We start from the raw sequence: 13,781 nt of genomic DNA on the forward strand, positions 1-13,781 counted from the left end.
TATACACTCCTAATTGAAGGGATGGAGTTAAAGGAACATTATCATTTATTATGAAAAACATATTTTGATATTGACATAAATAAACCGAATAAAATGGAACCACGAACACCTAAGGCGTGGATGCAATTTTTACTATTGTATCTCACTTGCCCTTATAGCCTGTTTGTCCAAGTTCATTTTTTCCCCAAAAGTACTAATTTTTTCAATAAGTGCTTATTTGAAAAGAAGTGGGTGTTTGGCCAAGCTTTTGGGAGAAAATAAGTGTTTCTGGGGAGTAGTAGAAACAGTTTTTCAGAAGCTAAAAAAATAATTTTTGCCCAAAAGCACTTTTTTGAAAAGTACTTTTGAGAAAAAATACATATAGAAACACTTTTTAAAACTTGGCCAAACACTAATTGTTGCTCAAAAGTGCTTTTTAAATTAATTGGCCAAACACAAACTGTTTTTCGCCAAAAAGCAAAAAAATATTTTTTAAAATAAGTTGATTTTAAAAGCTTGGCCAAACAAGCTATTAGTCCATATTTAGTTATTACTCCTATAAGAATAAAATTTAAGGGGAAAAAAAAAGAAGAGAAAAGACATATTTTCATCCCTGAACTTGGCAGCAAAACTCACTTTAGCAACTAAACTTAAGTTATATTTATATACCCCCCTTAACAACTTTCATTTCAATTATTTTCCACCTCTAATGCTGATGTGACCAAAAAAATAAAAATAAAAATAAAAATAAATCATGAGCGTAAATTCCATAAAAATAAGGCGGGCTCACTGATGTGTGTATATTGTACAATAAAAAATGGGCCCCATGGCCCCTAAACCTTTACCCACGTCCCTACCCCTTCCCTCTTCTTGTTCTCCATCCTCTAAAACGTTGCTGCGCTCTTCTTCATCTTTTTTTTTTCTCCTTTCTTTTTCTAGATAAATTGAAGAGAGCAAATTTAATATTGCATCTATAAATGGGTAAATAAACATATCTTTATTTAATTTAATGTGAACACAAAATGCAAATAAAGGAAAAAATAATGGAGGTCTGAATGAAGATGGGCAGTTCGTGCAATTTCTTTATTGTTGTTGCATAAGTCCATTTGAAGGGCAGTTCGTGCAATTTCTTCATCGTTTAACAACAATGAATTATGGATTTCTGGTAGTTATTATAAACGAATATGAAATTGAAAGATACGACGCTGACCTCGGTGTAACTGTTGCTGGGTGAATTATTATTGTGTTTTGAGGTTTTCGAATCAGATTTGAAAAATGACATTGAAATTTTTCGAAGAAGCGGCGAAGCAAGCTTGCGGAGAGTGGAAGTGGGTATGCTATTGAAATTGGGAAAAGCCTCTGCTATCGTCTCTATTTTTCTAAATAACAATGAAGAAATTGAAGAAATTGCAGGTGGGTTTTTGTTGATACCCACCGCCACCTCTATTTTTTGTTGATACCAATCTGAATTTCAGTCCAAAATTTGTGAATTTTCTTAATTTGGTGATTTGAATGAGAAGTAGAAGCAATATTGGAAGAAGATGGTCTGTTGGAAATTATTGTTGCTTCGGTGGTGGGAAAGGTTGATGGCTGCGGTGGTGGTGGCTATGGTTGAAATATGATTAATAAAAGAAAATCTTTGACAAAGATGAAATTTTTCAGTTGGGTTGATTTAAGGAGGCGGTGGTTATGGGGGTGGTGGTGTGGTGGCGGCGACGGTGGTGGTGGCGTGGTGATTGCGGCGGCGGTGGTTGCTACAAGTGTGGGGAGAATGAGGAGAAAGAAGAAGAAAGAGAAAAAATAATGAAAGAAAAATAATAAATGAAGAGTTGGTAATTTTTGACATGGTAATGACGTGGCGCGAGTGTAATACATCTCACATTGTGAGAGTGACATTATTTTTTTAGGATGAAAAATAATTGAAACGTAAGTTGCTAAGGGGGTATATAAATATAACTTAAATTTAGTTGGTAAAGTGAATTTTCGTGCCAAGTTCAGGGTGAAATAATATCTTTTCTAAAAAAAAAAAAAAACATTGCATTTTAGAATATCCTTCTAGATTCTTCCTTCCTCAAACCCTCGGTCCACTCCCACGTCCCATTCACATTGTAGGCCTTCTCATTTTTCCACCCAATCACATTGTAGACTAGACTAGCAGACAGACTTCTTGTATACCATTGAAACACAGTAAAAGAAAAGGTCAAAAGCAACCCATAGAATCCTTGGGTATTGGCACTTTGTCCTTATTTTATGTTGGTCTTTAAATTTTGCAACAAATAATTCTTTGACTGCGCATAAATTTATATTTTTGTATCATAATATTTGACAAGTTATGCGCAACCTCTTTAAAGAACGTAAGCTCACTAGGCATAAATTTAATTGCGTTGGACAAAAATTAAAGATCAACCATTTGAAGGGTAAAAATCAAGATCAACCCATTTGAAGGGGGAAGCCGTGCAATTTTTTCTAGAATCCCTTCCTCCATAATTAAAAGTTTTGGGTTTAAATTTTAAGTATGTAAAAAATCTTGTTAGAAAAGTACTTCCTTCTTACGTGAGTCTTATATTATGCAAATTAAATTAATCAGGCTAAGTATAGAGAGCACTTCCCTATTAAATAGACCTTATATAGTGTGATTGAATTAATCAGGCTTAATCGAAAGTACTTTCTTAGACAGTATATGATAAACAAAATTGAATTAGTCTGGTTTAATCAAGAGAACACTTTCCTCTTAATTGAGCCTCATACAGTGTGAACTGAATTAATCAGGCTTAGTCGAGAGAGTACTTTCCTCTTAAATAGCCCTCATACAGTATGGAACTGAATTAGTCAGGCTTAATCGAGAGAGCACTCTTCTCTTAAACGAGCCTCACACATTGTGAATTGAATTAGTCAGACTTAATCGACAGAACACTTTTCTCTTAAACGAGCCTCATACAGTGTGAACTGAATCAGTCCAATTTTCCTAAACGGGCCTCATAGATGTAAACTCAAATTATTCGGGCGGCTATTAAAAACATCAAACAAAAACCTAAAATAGAAAGGTGGAAAAAAAAAAAAAAAGGAACCTGAATTTTCCTAGAGAGAGAGTCAAAATCAAAAACAGAAAGCCACAAAGAAACCACCATTTATAGGAAACCAGAAAAAACAAACACAAATACGCGTGCTCTATAAGCCAAATATTCTTCCTAAAAACCCCTCATTCAACCCTTTCTCTACATCTTCACACACACACACACACACACACACACACTTATTCAGATCTCACATTTAATTTACCTTTTTGCAACAACCCCATTGTGTTTTCATCCAGATCTGATTAAAAAAAAAAAAAGAGCTAAATCTTTATCACACACATAAAAAAAACAAAACACAACTAAACATAGATAATAGTAACATATAGTAGTTAATATTTGAGTTCAAGAATTCAAGAACAATGCAATCAGGTAATGCTGCCACGCCAGCAGAGAAAACTCACAACAACGGTGACGTGTCAGGGGTGGCACGTCATCAGCAGCAACAACAATGGTTTCAACCTCAAATGGATGAAAGGGATGGGTTTATATCATGGTTAAGAGGTGAATTTGCTGCATCGAACGCGATAATCGATGCATTATGTCATCATTTAAGGCTAGTTGGTGAGCCTGGTGAGTATGATGGAGTCATTGGGAGTGTACAACAAAGGAGAGGGAATTGGAGTAGTGTGTTGCATATGCAGCAGTATTTTAGTGTAGCTGACGTGATTTATTCATTGCATCAGGTTGAGTGGAGGAAACAGCAAAGTGTTGGGGTTAAAGTGGGAAAAGGGGATAATAAGAGGGGTGGGAATAGAGGGGGTTGGAGAAATGAGGGATTGAATAGTAAAGAGTTGTATAACAAAGCTAATGGGGTTGAAAAGATTGATGAAGTGAAGCAAGGGGACAAGAAAGGTGAGATTCAAGAATGTTATGTTTTCTTTATTTTTACAGTATTGGATATGGTGTGTGTACTTTTTTGTGTTTAAAAGACTGTTCTTTGGAATTTATTGATTGAAGGGTATGTGATTGTATTGATCATTTATTAGGAAACTGTTAAAAATATAGAATCTTGGTTCCTTTTCCATTTATTGGTTGTTAATAATGCAAATTTGTAGTCACGGGTTTGTAGAGATTTGGATTTATCACCATTTAATGATAGTGATATTTGTTGAAATTGATCATCTATTAGGTAACTGTTAAATTTTATAATCTTGGTTACGTGGCGAATTTGTAGCAGCGAATGCGATAATCGATGCATTATGTCATCATTTAAGGCCTCTTGGGTAGCCAGGTGAGTATGATGGAGTGATTGGGAGTGTGCAACAAAGGAGAGGTAATTGGAGTAGCGTGCTTCATGTGCAACGGTATGTAGTGTTGCTGAAGTGATTTATTCATTGCATCAGGTTGAGTGGAGGAAACAACAAAAGGGGTTTGATGGTGGTGGGGGTAAAATGGGTAAAGGGGATAATAAGAGGAGTGGGAATAGAGGGAATTGGAGAAATGAGGGACTGAATAGCAAAGAGTTGTATAACAAATCCAATGGGGTTGAAAAGATTGATGAAGTGAAGCAAGGGGACAAGAAAGGTTAGATTTTTAGAATGCTATGTTTTGTTTATTACTTTCTGTACTGGATATGGTGTATGTTCTTTGTTGTTTAAAAGACTGTTGTTTGGATTTATTGATTGAGTTTTAGAATCTTGGCCCCTTTTTCATTTATTGGTTGTTAATAATTTAGCAAATTGGTAGTCGTGGGTTTGTAGAGATTTGGATTTATCACCATTTAATGATAATGATGTTTGGTAGTTTCACTTAATCAGAGTGTAATCTAATCTGTTAAACCTACTTAGCAATCCAAAATTTCCACTTTAGAATTAGTGAAATCATCACTATGAATTTGGTCATTTAGTTACTTTCCACAAAGAGGTAAAGTTTTTGCAGCAGCGAATGCGATAATAAATGCATTATGTCATCATTTAAGGCTAGTAGGTGAGCCTGGTGAGTATGATGGAGTCATTGGGAGTGTGCAACAAAGGAGAGGTAATTGGAGTAGTGTGCTTCATATGCAGCAGTATTTTAGTGTTGCTGAGGTGATTTATTCATTGTATCAGGTTGAGTGGAGGAAACAACAAAAGGGGTTTAATGGTGGGGGTGAAATGGGAAAAGGGGATAATAAGAGGGGTGGGAATAGAGGAAATTGGAGAAATGAAGGACTTAAAGATGGAAATAGTGAAGAGTTGTATAACAAATTGAATGGGGTTCAAAAGATCGATGTTGTAGAAAAGGAAGTAGAAGTGAAGCAAGGGGAGAAGAAAGCTGAGATTTTAGAATGTCATGTTTTCCTTTTCTTTTTTTTTACTTTTTTCTTTTCTTGATATGGTGTATGTACTTTGGGGTTGTTTGTTTGTTGGTTAGGAAGGGAATTATTCATGTATAATATTAAAACATGCATAACTAGAACCATGTTTGGTAGCATTTTAGTTGCTATGTATAAGATTCAGCACACCCAGTACGGTGTTTCATTAAATTTACAATTCCACATAACTAAAACATGTACTATAAGTTATGAATCAATTTATGTAGAAGATGGAATAACTAATCCCTGCATAAGTCTAACCAGCAACCAAATGGCTTGTGTTTAGAATACAACCATTTGGAATTTATTGATTGAAGGACTGTGATTCTACATCCCTGTTAGTGATGACTGTTGAAATTGATCATCTATTAGGAAACTGTTAAATTTTAGAATCTTGGTTCCTTTTCCATTTATTGATTGGGAGACAAGATAAAGTGATTATTAATAATTTAGCAAATTGGCAGTCATGGATTGTAAAGATTTGGATTTATCACCATTTAATGATATGATGTTTGTTAGTCTCCCTTAATCAGAGTGTAATCTAATGTTTTAAACGTACTTAGCGATGGATTATATTAATTGGTGGAAAGACAGATTGAGTGCCCCTTGTTCCAATCAAAATTTTTACTTTAGAATAAGTGAAATCATCACTATGAATTTGGAAATTTAGTGGCTTTCCACAAAGAGGTAAGTTTTTGCCATTTCAGCTGGTTTAAAAGTGTTTGCCGTGCTAGTTTACGGTTTACTTGGCTTAGTTTAATTGATGGTTGCAAGGGTATCTCTGACCATCTGTACGATTGAGTGGAGCACATCTAAATTTTAAACTGCAAGAAGTCTCTGCTTGCATTGACCTGTGCTAGCGATTGAGAGAAGTTCTAATGCTAGAGATTTAATTGTCACTGTCAGTAAGAGGCAGAAGGAGCGACAGGAAGCTTCTTCCTGGATACTTCAGGTATATCGTTCCAACCATAAGGCAATTGGACACCTATGTTGCTCGGATTCTCTAAAGATGTTGCCGCACCCGTGTTGGATCCTCCAAAAATGCACTACTTTTGGAGGATCCAACACGCACCTGTGACATTTATGAAGAGTCCGAGTAACATAGTTGGACACTGGGAAGAGTATTGGAGTTTTGCGTTTTGTGGTATGGATTTAAATCCAGTTTTGCAAATTATTCTGTCAAGATAATTAGGATGATGTGAATCTTGATATTAGTAATTTTTATGGTTGAGGCAAAGCTAATGAATTGCCTTTAATTGTCTTTCATATGATTCTGCTTACTGAGTTCATCTACTTTGTTATGAGGTGTCACACTGGCAGTGTGAAGCCCAATAACTCGTGGCATCAAATAATTTGACATGTGCTAGACACATTTATTTTATTGTATCCAAGGTGAATGCTTCAGTTTTCCATTGGTACCTAACGATTAAGCTTAATTAGATTGCTTGTGAGGATACTTCTTGATCATGTGAAGGATATTATTTTGAACTTGGAAAGGAGTTATCCCTCTGAGTTGATGCGAGGCGGACGTTTCTCTTGGGTTTTGTACATTGCATAAACTTCCTTTACTGTCACATCATTGCAAACCAATGGAGAATCAGAGTGAAGTACATCCATATGAACTACAATTTGTTCACCGTTTTAGATGGAGATTTTTTATGTGTACATGTAGCTTCTCTTGTGCGTTGTAAGCTATGAAATTGATTTTGTTCTTATTTATGATGAAACAGAGTTGGTTGGAAATCCTGAAGCAAATGACTCAATGAAGAGTTCAGTCAAAGAAGTTGGCGACTCACAAAGTGAAGTAGACAAAACCGGTGATAAACGTGATTCAAACTCTGATGGTATGTAGTTTATTTTTCTGATTTAGATCAGACGTTCTATTTGTTTGTGGAGCTGCATCTTTTAGAAATGCATTGTGCTTTAGAATGTTCTAATAAGCATATTATTCGTCCACGAAAAAAATAAGAATAAAGAAAGACTGCTTTAATCAGCCATATCAACCTCTTCTATCAAAGGAATTTTGTTTTCTACTTGTTTTTGTTTGTGGAAATTGATTGTGATGGGTGTGAGATGAAATGGTTATGTTTTACTCGTTTATCTAAGCTAATTATATTCCACTATTAGTAATCGTTTTCATGTTTACCTTTTAAGGGTCTTCTACTGTGGAGAACGAATCCAGTTCCATCCAAGTACCAATTGAGAAGCAGAATGTTGTACCAAAAACTTTTGTTGCTACAGAGATATACGATGGGAAACCGGTAATGTTAAAATTTACAGCTTCTTCTTTTTCAACTCGAGAACAAATGTACCGCAGTGCATTTTGTGAAGTTTAGGACATTACAATTTTTGTATTCTTGGTGTAATCCGAAGGATGTCTATGATGTAAATACTTTTGTTGACCTTTTTTACTTGCTGCATAATTAAGGGAACCAAAGGTCTTTTTGCTGTTCATATTAGCATCAATCTGACAGAATAACTTGGCTACAAGATTCAAATTTATTTGTTCATAAGCTAAGATGCAGCGGTTTCTTCTGTAGGTTAATGTGGTCGATGGCATGAAACTTTACGAGGAACTGCTAAGCAATTCAGAAGTTTCAAAACTTGTTACTTTGGTAAATGATTTGAGAGTTGCTGGGAGAAGAGGACAGCTTCCTGGTAAGTAGTTATTCCGTGTGGATTGTGTGTCTGACATGCTTTTGAAAGCGAGTTTGGCATTTTCTTTAGAAAATAATCAAAAGGATTGTTAGGGATGTCTGTGAAATATAAAGTTGTGATGACTTCGATGGTCAGCATGCAGTTGGAGACTGATAATAATGTCTCTAATAGAGATAAGTTGTAGGAAGCGTTTTTTAAAGGTGAATTTACCTTTGACTGTGAAGCTAGAACCATTGGAGACTAAAAATGACGCCTTTACTAATTAAAGATATTATCTCTTCTTACTGTTAATCTGCCTTTTGAATACAAATCCAGAACTGTCAAGGTAGACCATGTGGGACTAAGAGTTACTTTTTATGCTATTATCAGGGGAAGTAGTCTAATTGTGAGTCGGCTGAGGAAGAATTGTGAAATCAAGCTTAAGTACTATAAATATAGCTTTTAATTCTAGTAGGCTTGCCCCTGTTCACTTTTTTCTATATATACAAAATAAATTATTATGCTATCACATAAATTTAAGATCATTAATCTTTTCCATTCCCTTTTTACTTTCTCTCTTTATTATTTTTCATGCAGTTTTTGCCTTTGTATACTTCCTTTTTTTTTTTTCCTCCTTCGGCCTAATCTTTGTCTTTGATGAGGGGGGTTCTTATCTGAAATTAAATGTGAAAAAGGTTATTTTGGAAAACCATTTAAATTATAAAAGTGTTTCTACTAATAAAAAGATTAGGAGCCCGTTTGGATTGGCTTATCAGTTGCTTATAAGCTGTTTTCAGCTTTTTTGAGTGTTTGGCTGGCCAACTTAAAGTCATTTTGTGCTTAAAATAAGCTCAAAAAAATAATTGGGCCCGTTTGACTTAGCTTATCTAAAGCAGCTTATAAGCTCAAAAAAATAATTGGGCTACCCCAACTTATTTTTTTTTAGCTTATAAGCTGCTTAAAATAAGCCCATCCAAACAGGCTCTAGGATACTTTGGTCTTTGGTTGGACATAAAGGTCAGTAGCATGTGATAGTAGTTCAGGTTGTTGTTGGGTGGGGCAAAGGTAGCATCTCTGGTGATATTTACTTGCAGTAAAAATTAAAAAATATTTACATTTTCTGAGGGTGTGTTATATGTAGGAATTGAAGAGAAATGGAGTGACATCCTTAAAAGATGGAAGTGGCTCACTCCAATCTGTATAAATATTTCTTGGGGCAAACTCTTTTACGTGTTTAGGTAAAAACGCCGAGAAAAAGATTTATCGTAATGTCATATGAATGCAGCCGATATGCACTTCATGTTGGTTAAGCATTTTAAGTTACCTTTTACCAAATGAAATGTCTGTCAGTACTGTGCTTTTTACATCATGATATTCTTAAATTCATTAAATGCAAGATAAGCAGGAGTGTTTAATTAAAAAGCTGGATCAGATTTTTGTGATTGAAGTGCTATCATTTGTATCTGATGCTTTAATATAGATGTCAATGATTATAAATGTTTTGACAAGCAGCACAGACATTTGTAGTCTCAAAGAGACCTATGAAGGGGCATGGAAGGGAGATGATACAGTTGGGCATTCCCATTGCAGATGCACCTCCCGAGGATGAAGCTGCCATATCAACATACAAAGGCATGCTAAACATTTAAGCAATAGGATAAACTTATATATTTTTCCTTTCAGGTGTAGTTAATGGGGTTCTTAATCGAATTTGCAGACCGGAAAATAGAAGCGATTCCCGGTTTGTTCCAAGATGTTATTGATCGACTGAGTGCTATGCAAATTTTGTCTGCGAAGCCGGATGCTTGCGTTATTGATTTCTTCAACGAGGTTGCAAGCAGTAGTTTTTAGTTCTTATGGTCATGGTGATTTTGCTCAGAAAGCTTAGGAGACTTGATATATTGCTTATAATTGTAGGGGGACCACTCACAGCCTCATATCTGGCCACATTGGTATGGGCGACCTATATCTATGTTGTTCTTGACAGACTGTGACATGACTTTCGGTAAGGTGATTGGCGTGGATCATCCAGGCGATTATCGAGGCTCTCTCAAACTGTCTTTTTCACCAGGGTAGTCCTTTCCTCCGGCTTTCTTTTTCGGTTTGTTATTTCTTTTTGTTTCGCTTACTAGTTTCTTTTCCTTGACTTGTAAATTTGACTCCAAATTGAGTTGCTGCATTATCCAGCCTAGCACGTTATACCTTCAAATAACGTTAATGAGTAGATCCTACTACTACTGTTAGAAGGGCGAAGGGAATGGAAAGAAGTTTAACAACATCATAGAATTTTCATGCCATTTGTCCCTTCGATCCATTCTTCAAACCTCCACAAACATCCCTTACCGCCAATGACTTTTGTATTAATTATTAAATACATAAATACCTCATCCCCAGTCATAATATAATTTGAGGTTGCAGTAGCGACTAGCGAGCAATAGTGAACTTGCAATATTGTAATTGTGACAATTTAGGATGAGAGAAGAGTCTTTAATTGACTTATTGAAGGGTTAAAGTAGTAGAAGCCACAACAAATCTCACTGCTTAGTTGACACAATTATGAATGTGTTTCTGTTAGACCAAAATAACCCTTCACAAACTAAAATGCGAAAATACCCCTTACGCACACTTTTGTATATGCATGTCACTTTATGTTCCACTACCTCTTTTTTCCACTAATGTCTCTATTTTCTTGGAGTAATCACCTAATAAATCTCTCCGCTTTGAAAATGCGCAGATCCATACTTGTAATGCAGGGAAGATCAACTGAATTTACAAAATATGCAATTCCATCCATCCGGAAGCAGCGAATACTTGTGACCTTTACAAAATTGCAGCGGGGAAGAATCAAGTCTGGTGATGGTCAGCATTTCCCTTCATCAGCAGGAGGTCCTGTCCCCCAGTGGGTTCCTCCTAGCAGATCACCAAATCATATCCGTCATCCCTTTGGTGGGCCCAAGCATTATGGTTCCATGCCAACAACTGGTGTATTACCCGTTCCAGCTGTTCGTCCACAGTTAGCTCCTCCAAATGTCCAGCCTATTTTTGTTCCCTCTGCAGTTTCACCAGCTATGCCTTTTCCTGCACCTGTTGCTCTTCCACCCGCCTCAGCCGGATGGGCAGCACCTCCTCCTAGGCATCCCCAACCCCGACTGCCACTCCCTGGCACTGGCGTTTTCCTTCCTCCAGGCTCCGGAGTTTCAGCCACTGACAACAACATTCCTGCTGAAAATCTAGCTTCCTCAGAAAAGGATACCAGTGTTCCTGTGAAAGATAACACGGATACTGAAGTACAAACACAAGAGTGCAATGGAAAGATAGATGTTAGTGATGCAGAGAAAGCAGTGGCTGATGAAGAACGACACTAAGGTGGAAAAAGGTGAGTTTATCGTTGGAGGGAAAGGTTTAGGCTACAAACTGCAGTGAGTTTTTGAAGAAAATGTAAAGAGCGGAAAATTGTTCAGAGTTATACTCGCATATCCAGCAGAGCAAGGGAAGAAGAGTTATCTGTTCTTCATGCACCTCTTTGCTTGCTCTTCCTTTTTGTCGTCTTATCAAACATATATATTACATATATATCTTAAATTAGATGAGGAACTTAGTTACAAAACTTTAATGTAGCTCCACAGAAAATTTTAGCTCATTGAATAGTAGTAATGAGTATTTCTTTCTGTCAGTTGCTGCCCTGTTCTCATATATGAAATCACCAAAAACTTGTAGGCTAAATGTTTTACACTATAATGAACTTGGCACATTTTATTCCTTTGATGCTGTCTACTCTTCTCTCTCCATGGTTAATTTCCTTTGCTTTCTGAAAATAGTTTCTTCCTATGCTGATAACTTGATTATAAAATCTTTTTCTTTTTGTGTGACGACAAAAAATATATTCTTACCTCTATTTAAAATGGAATTGATAATACTATATTAGCTTTCATTTCTGCTGGGGTCAAATACTACTGCCTAGCAGGTGGTATTAATTTATAACTGCAGTTTAGGTGATTATTTGTTATCAGATTTACTTCTAACAGGATCTATTAGAGTATCCAATGGCTGATTAGTTTGGATGGAGGAGGTAGTACTCGTGTTGACTTCATTTGATTATTCTTTTTTTTTATGACGGAAAAATAGCCAATTCTTAGGATCAACTGCAGCCATCGGAATAACGGGATCACCCCTTTATCCCTTTTCACTTAAATACCAAGCTTAGTTCACATGATGTAGTAAAGTCATAATTCCCTCAACCTTTGACACTTGAACATGAGTTGGGAGCAGGATTTTTTCTGATCATCCTTCCATTCTTTCTTTCTTTTCAATATGATCGAAACATGAATTGATCAGGATTCTTTTCTGTTCATAAAGTCTCTTGTTTACTGTCAAGAGGTATCGTTACGTTAGATGGTTTTAGAAGTTTCTAGCTCGAGCTCTAAGAATCTTAATAAAGAGCCTTTCATCCCTTTAGTGAGCTTACCCGACACAAATCTCAGTGGGTTCAACCAGTGAAATTTAAACACAAATACTAAGAGAAAGGAAGAAGTCTCGAGCAATAAAACAATAGGACATCTCTGGTGGCTAAGATTTGTCTCCAATCATTTAATTTTCTGGGCCATTTGTTAAAGTAGAACCAAATGAGTGCGCACATTTTTTTTAAGACTAGATAGTGTACTCTTTTTCCTTAACTTGGATTTTCTCACTGAGTTTTTCCTAATAAGGTTTTAACGAGACACAAATCTATTAATGAACAGTCAAGGTGGAGTGTTGTAATACACCGTATTGTAGATGTCCATTCAAATACACAATCATCTGGATAAGCTTACAATCAAACGGCAGCTTACGAGTAGCTCAAGCAGACAGCTTGCCAACAGCTTCTGAAAAGCCTTGCAACAGCTTTCTTTCTTCTATAAATAGGATGTCAATTCAGTTCATTTGTACATCAATTGAAAGAGCAATATAATCTCTCTTTTCCCCCCTAATTCTTTTGGCTATATTTCTTATTGTCGTGTACTTTTATTATTATTTTATAACAGTATATACATTTTACAAGTTAAACACATACATTGTACATTAGTGTAGTGATACTAAACTCAGCCGTCAAGAAAAGTTAATCAAAGGACTAATTAATAAAATCGCTGTTTAATTTTTGAAGTGTATTGAAGGATTAAAATGTCATTCAATCTTTTATGGGCATTTTTGTAATCTAGTTTTCACTTAAGATCTACCCGCTTTTATAATAATATGATGTCAAATCCAAGAAGTTTGGAAGTGACACTTTTAAACTCTTTCCTGTAAATTTCTTGAGACATTTTGTACCTTTAGACCGAATGTCAACACCAAGAACAAAACTTTTAACATTATGCTTATAATAATAGCAATAGTAATAATAATAATAATAATAACAAGTTTACGTAATTACCTTTTAATATTGGAATGTCAATTTAGTAGAAATAGCGTTCATTGATAACTTTTTGGCCATGTCTTTAATAAATTATTATTATTATTATGATGATGATGATGGCGTTTCAAATTTCACTGGCAAAATTCCATGATAACGTCATAGAGTTTTACTTATGAAATTTGAAATTTTATGATAATATTTATTTTTCAACGACCCTGGATCTATTACAGCGACCCCAAATAATTTTTTTCTGGGATCTCCTGCTCTTTGGTCAATGAATTCAAGTATTTGGAGAATTGTTTAATCTTCTCTTTTCCTCCACGAACAATCATATTTTTTCATTAATGAAGTATTAGTTGTTTACTTGTTTACTGACACCAAGTCACCAACCCACCACCACATAAAA

The 13,781-nt window shown here is 35.6% G+C and overlaps 1 protein-coding gene across 2 annotated transcripts; it reads left to right on the forward strand.

Annotated features, from left to right (window-relative positions):
- The first annotated feature begins 3,057 nt into the window (after nt 1-3,057).
- Nucleotides 3,058-11,748, forward strand: LOC132612598 (RNA demethylase ALKBH10B). Of its 2 annotated transcripts, none has more exons than XM_060326694.1 (8): nt 3,058-3,908; nt 7,080-7,193; nt 7,504-7,610; nt 7,890-8,007; nt 9,499-9,618; nt 9,704-9,816; nt 9,904-10,058; nt 10,721-11,748. In XM_060326694.1, the coding sequence occupies exons 1-8, from the start codon at nt 3,416-3,418 to the stop codon at nt 11,349-11,351; spliced, it is 1,851 nt and encodes a 616-aa protein (XP_060182677.1). In that variant the 5' UTR covers nt 3,058-3,415; the 3' UTR covers nt 11,352-11,748. The 2 variants fall into 2 exon arrangements, with proteins under 2 accessions (XP_060182677.1, XP_060182678.1); XM_060326695.1 differs by lacking the exon at nt 3,058-3,908 and adding an exon at nt 4,425-4,580.
- The last annotated feature ends 2,033 nt before the right edge of the window (nt 11,749-13,781 follow it).

The sequence above is a fragment of the Lycium barbarum genome, chromosome 10 (assembly GCF_019175385.1).
Source record: "Lycium barbarum isolate Lr01 chromosome 10, ASM1917538v2, whole genome shotgun sequence".
Lineage (NCBI taxonomy): Eukaryota > Viridiplantae > Streptophyta > Magnoliopsida > Solanales > Solanaceae > Lycium > Lycium barbarum.

Coding starts and splice junctions, on each gene's coding strand:
- LOC132612598 (XM_060326694.1), top strand. CDS start 3,416: ATGCAATCAGGTAATGCTGCCACGCCAGCAGAGAAAACTCACAACAAC. Junction 8,008..9,498: donor GAGAAGAGGACAGCTTCCTG/GTAAGTAGTTAT, acceptor TTTGACAAGCAG/CACAGACATTTGTAGTCTCA. Junction 10,059..10,720: donor AAACTGTCTTTTTCACCAGG/GTAGTCCTTTCC, acceptor GAAAATGCGCAG/ATCCATACTTGTAATGCAGG.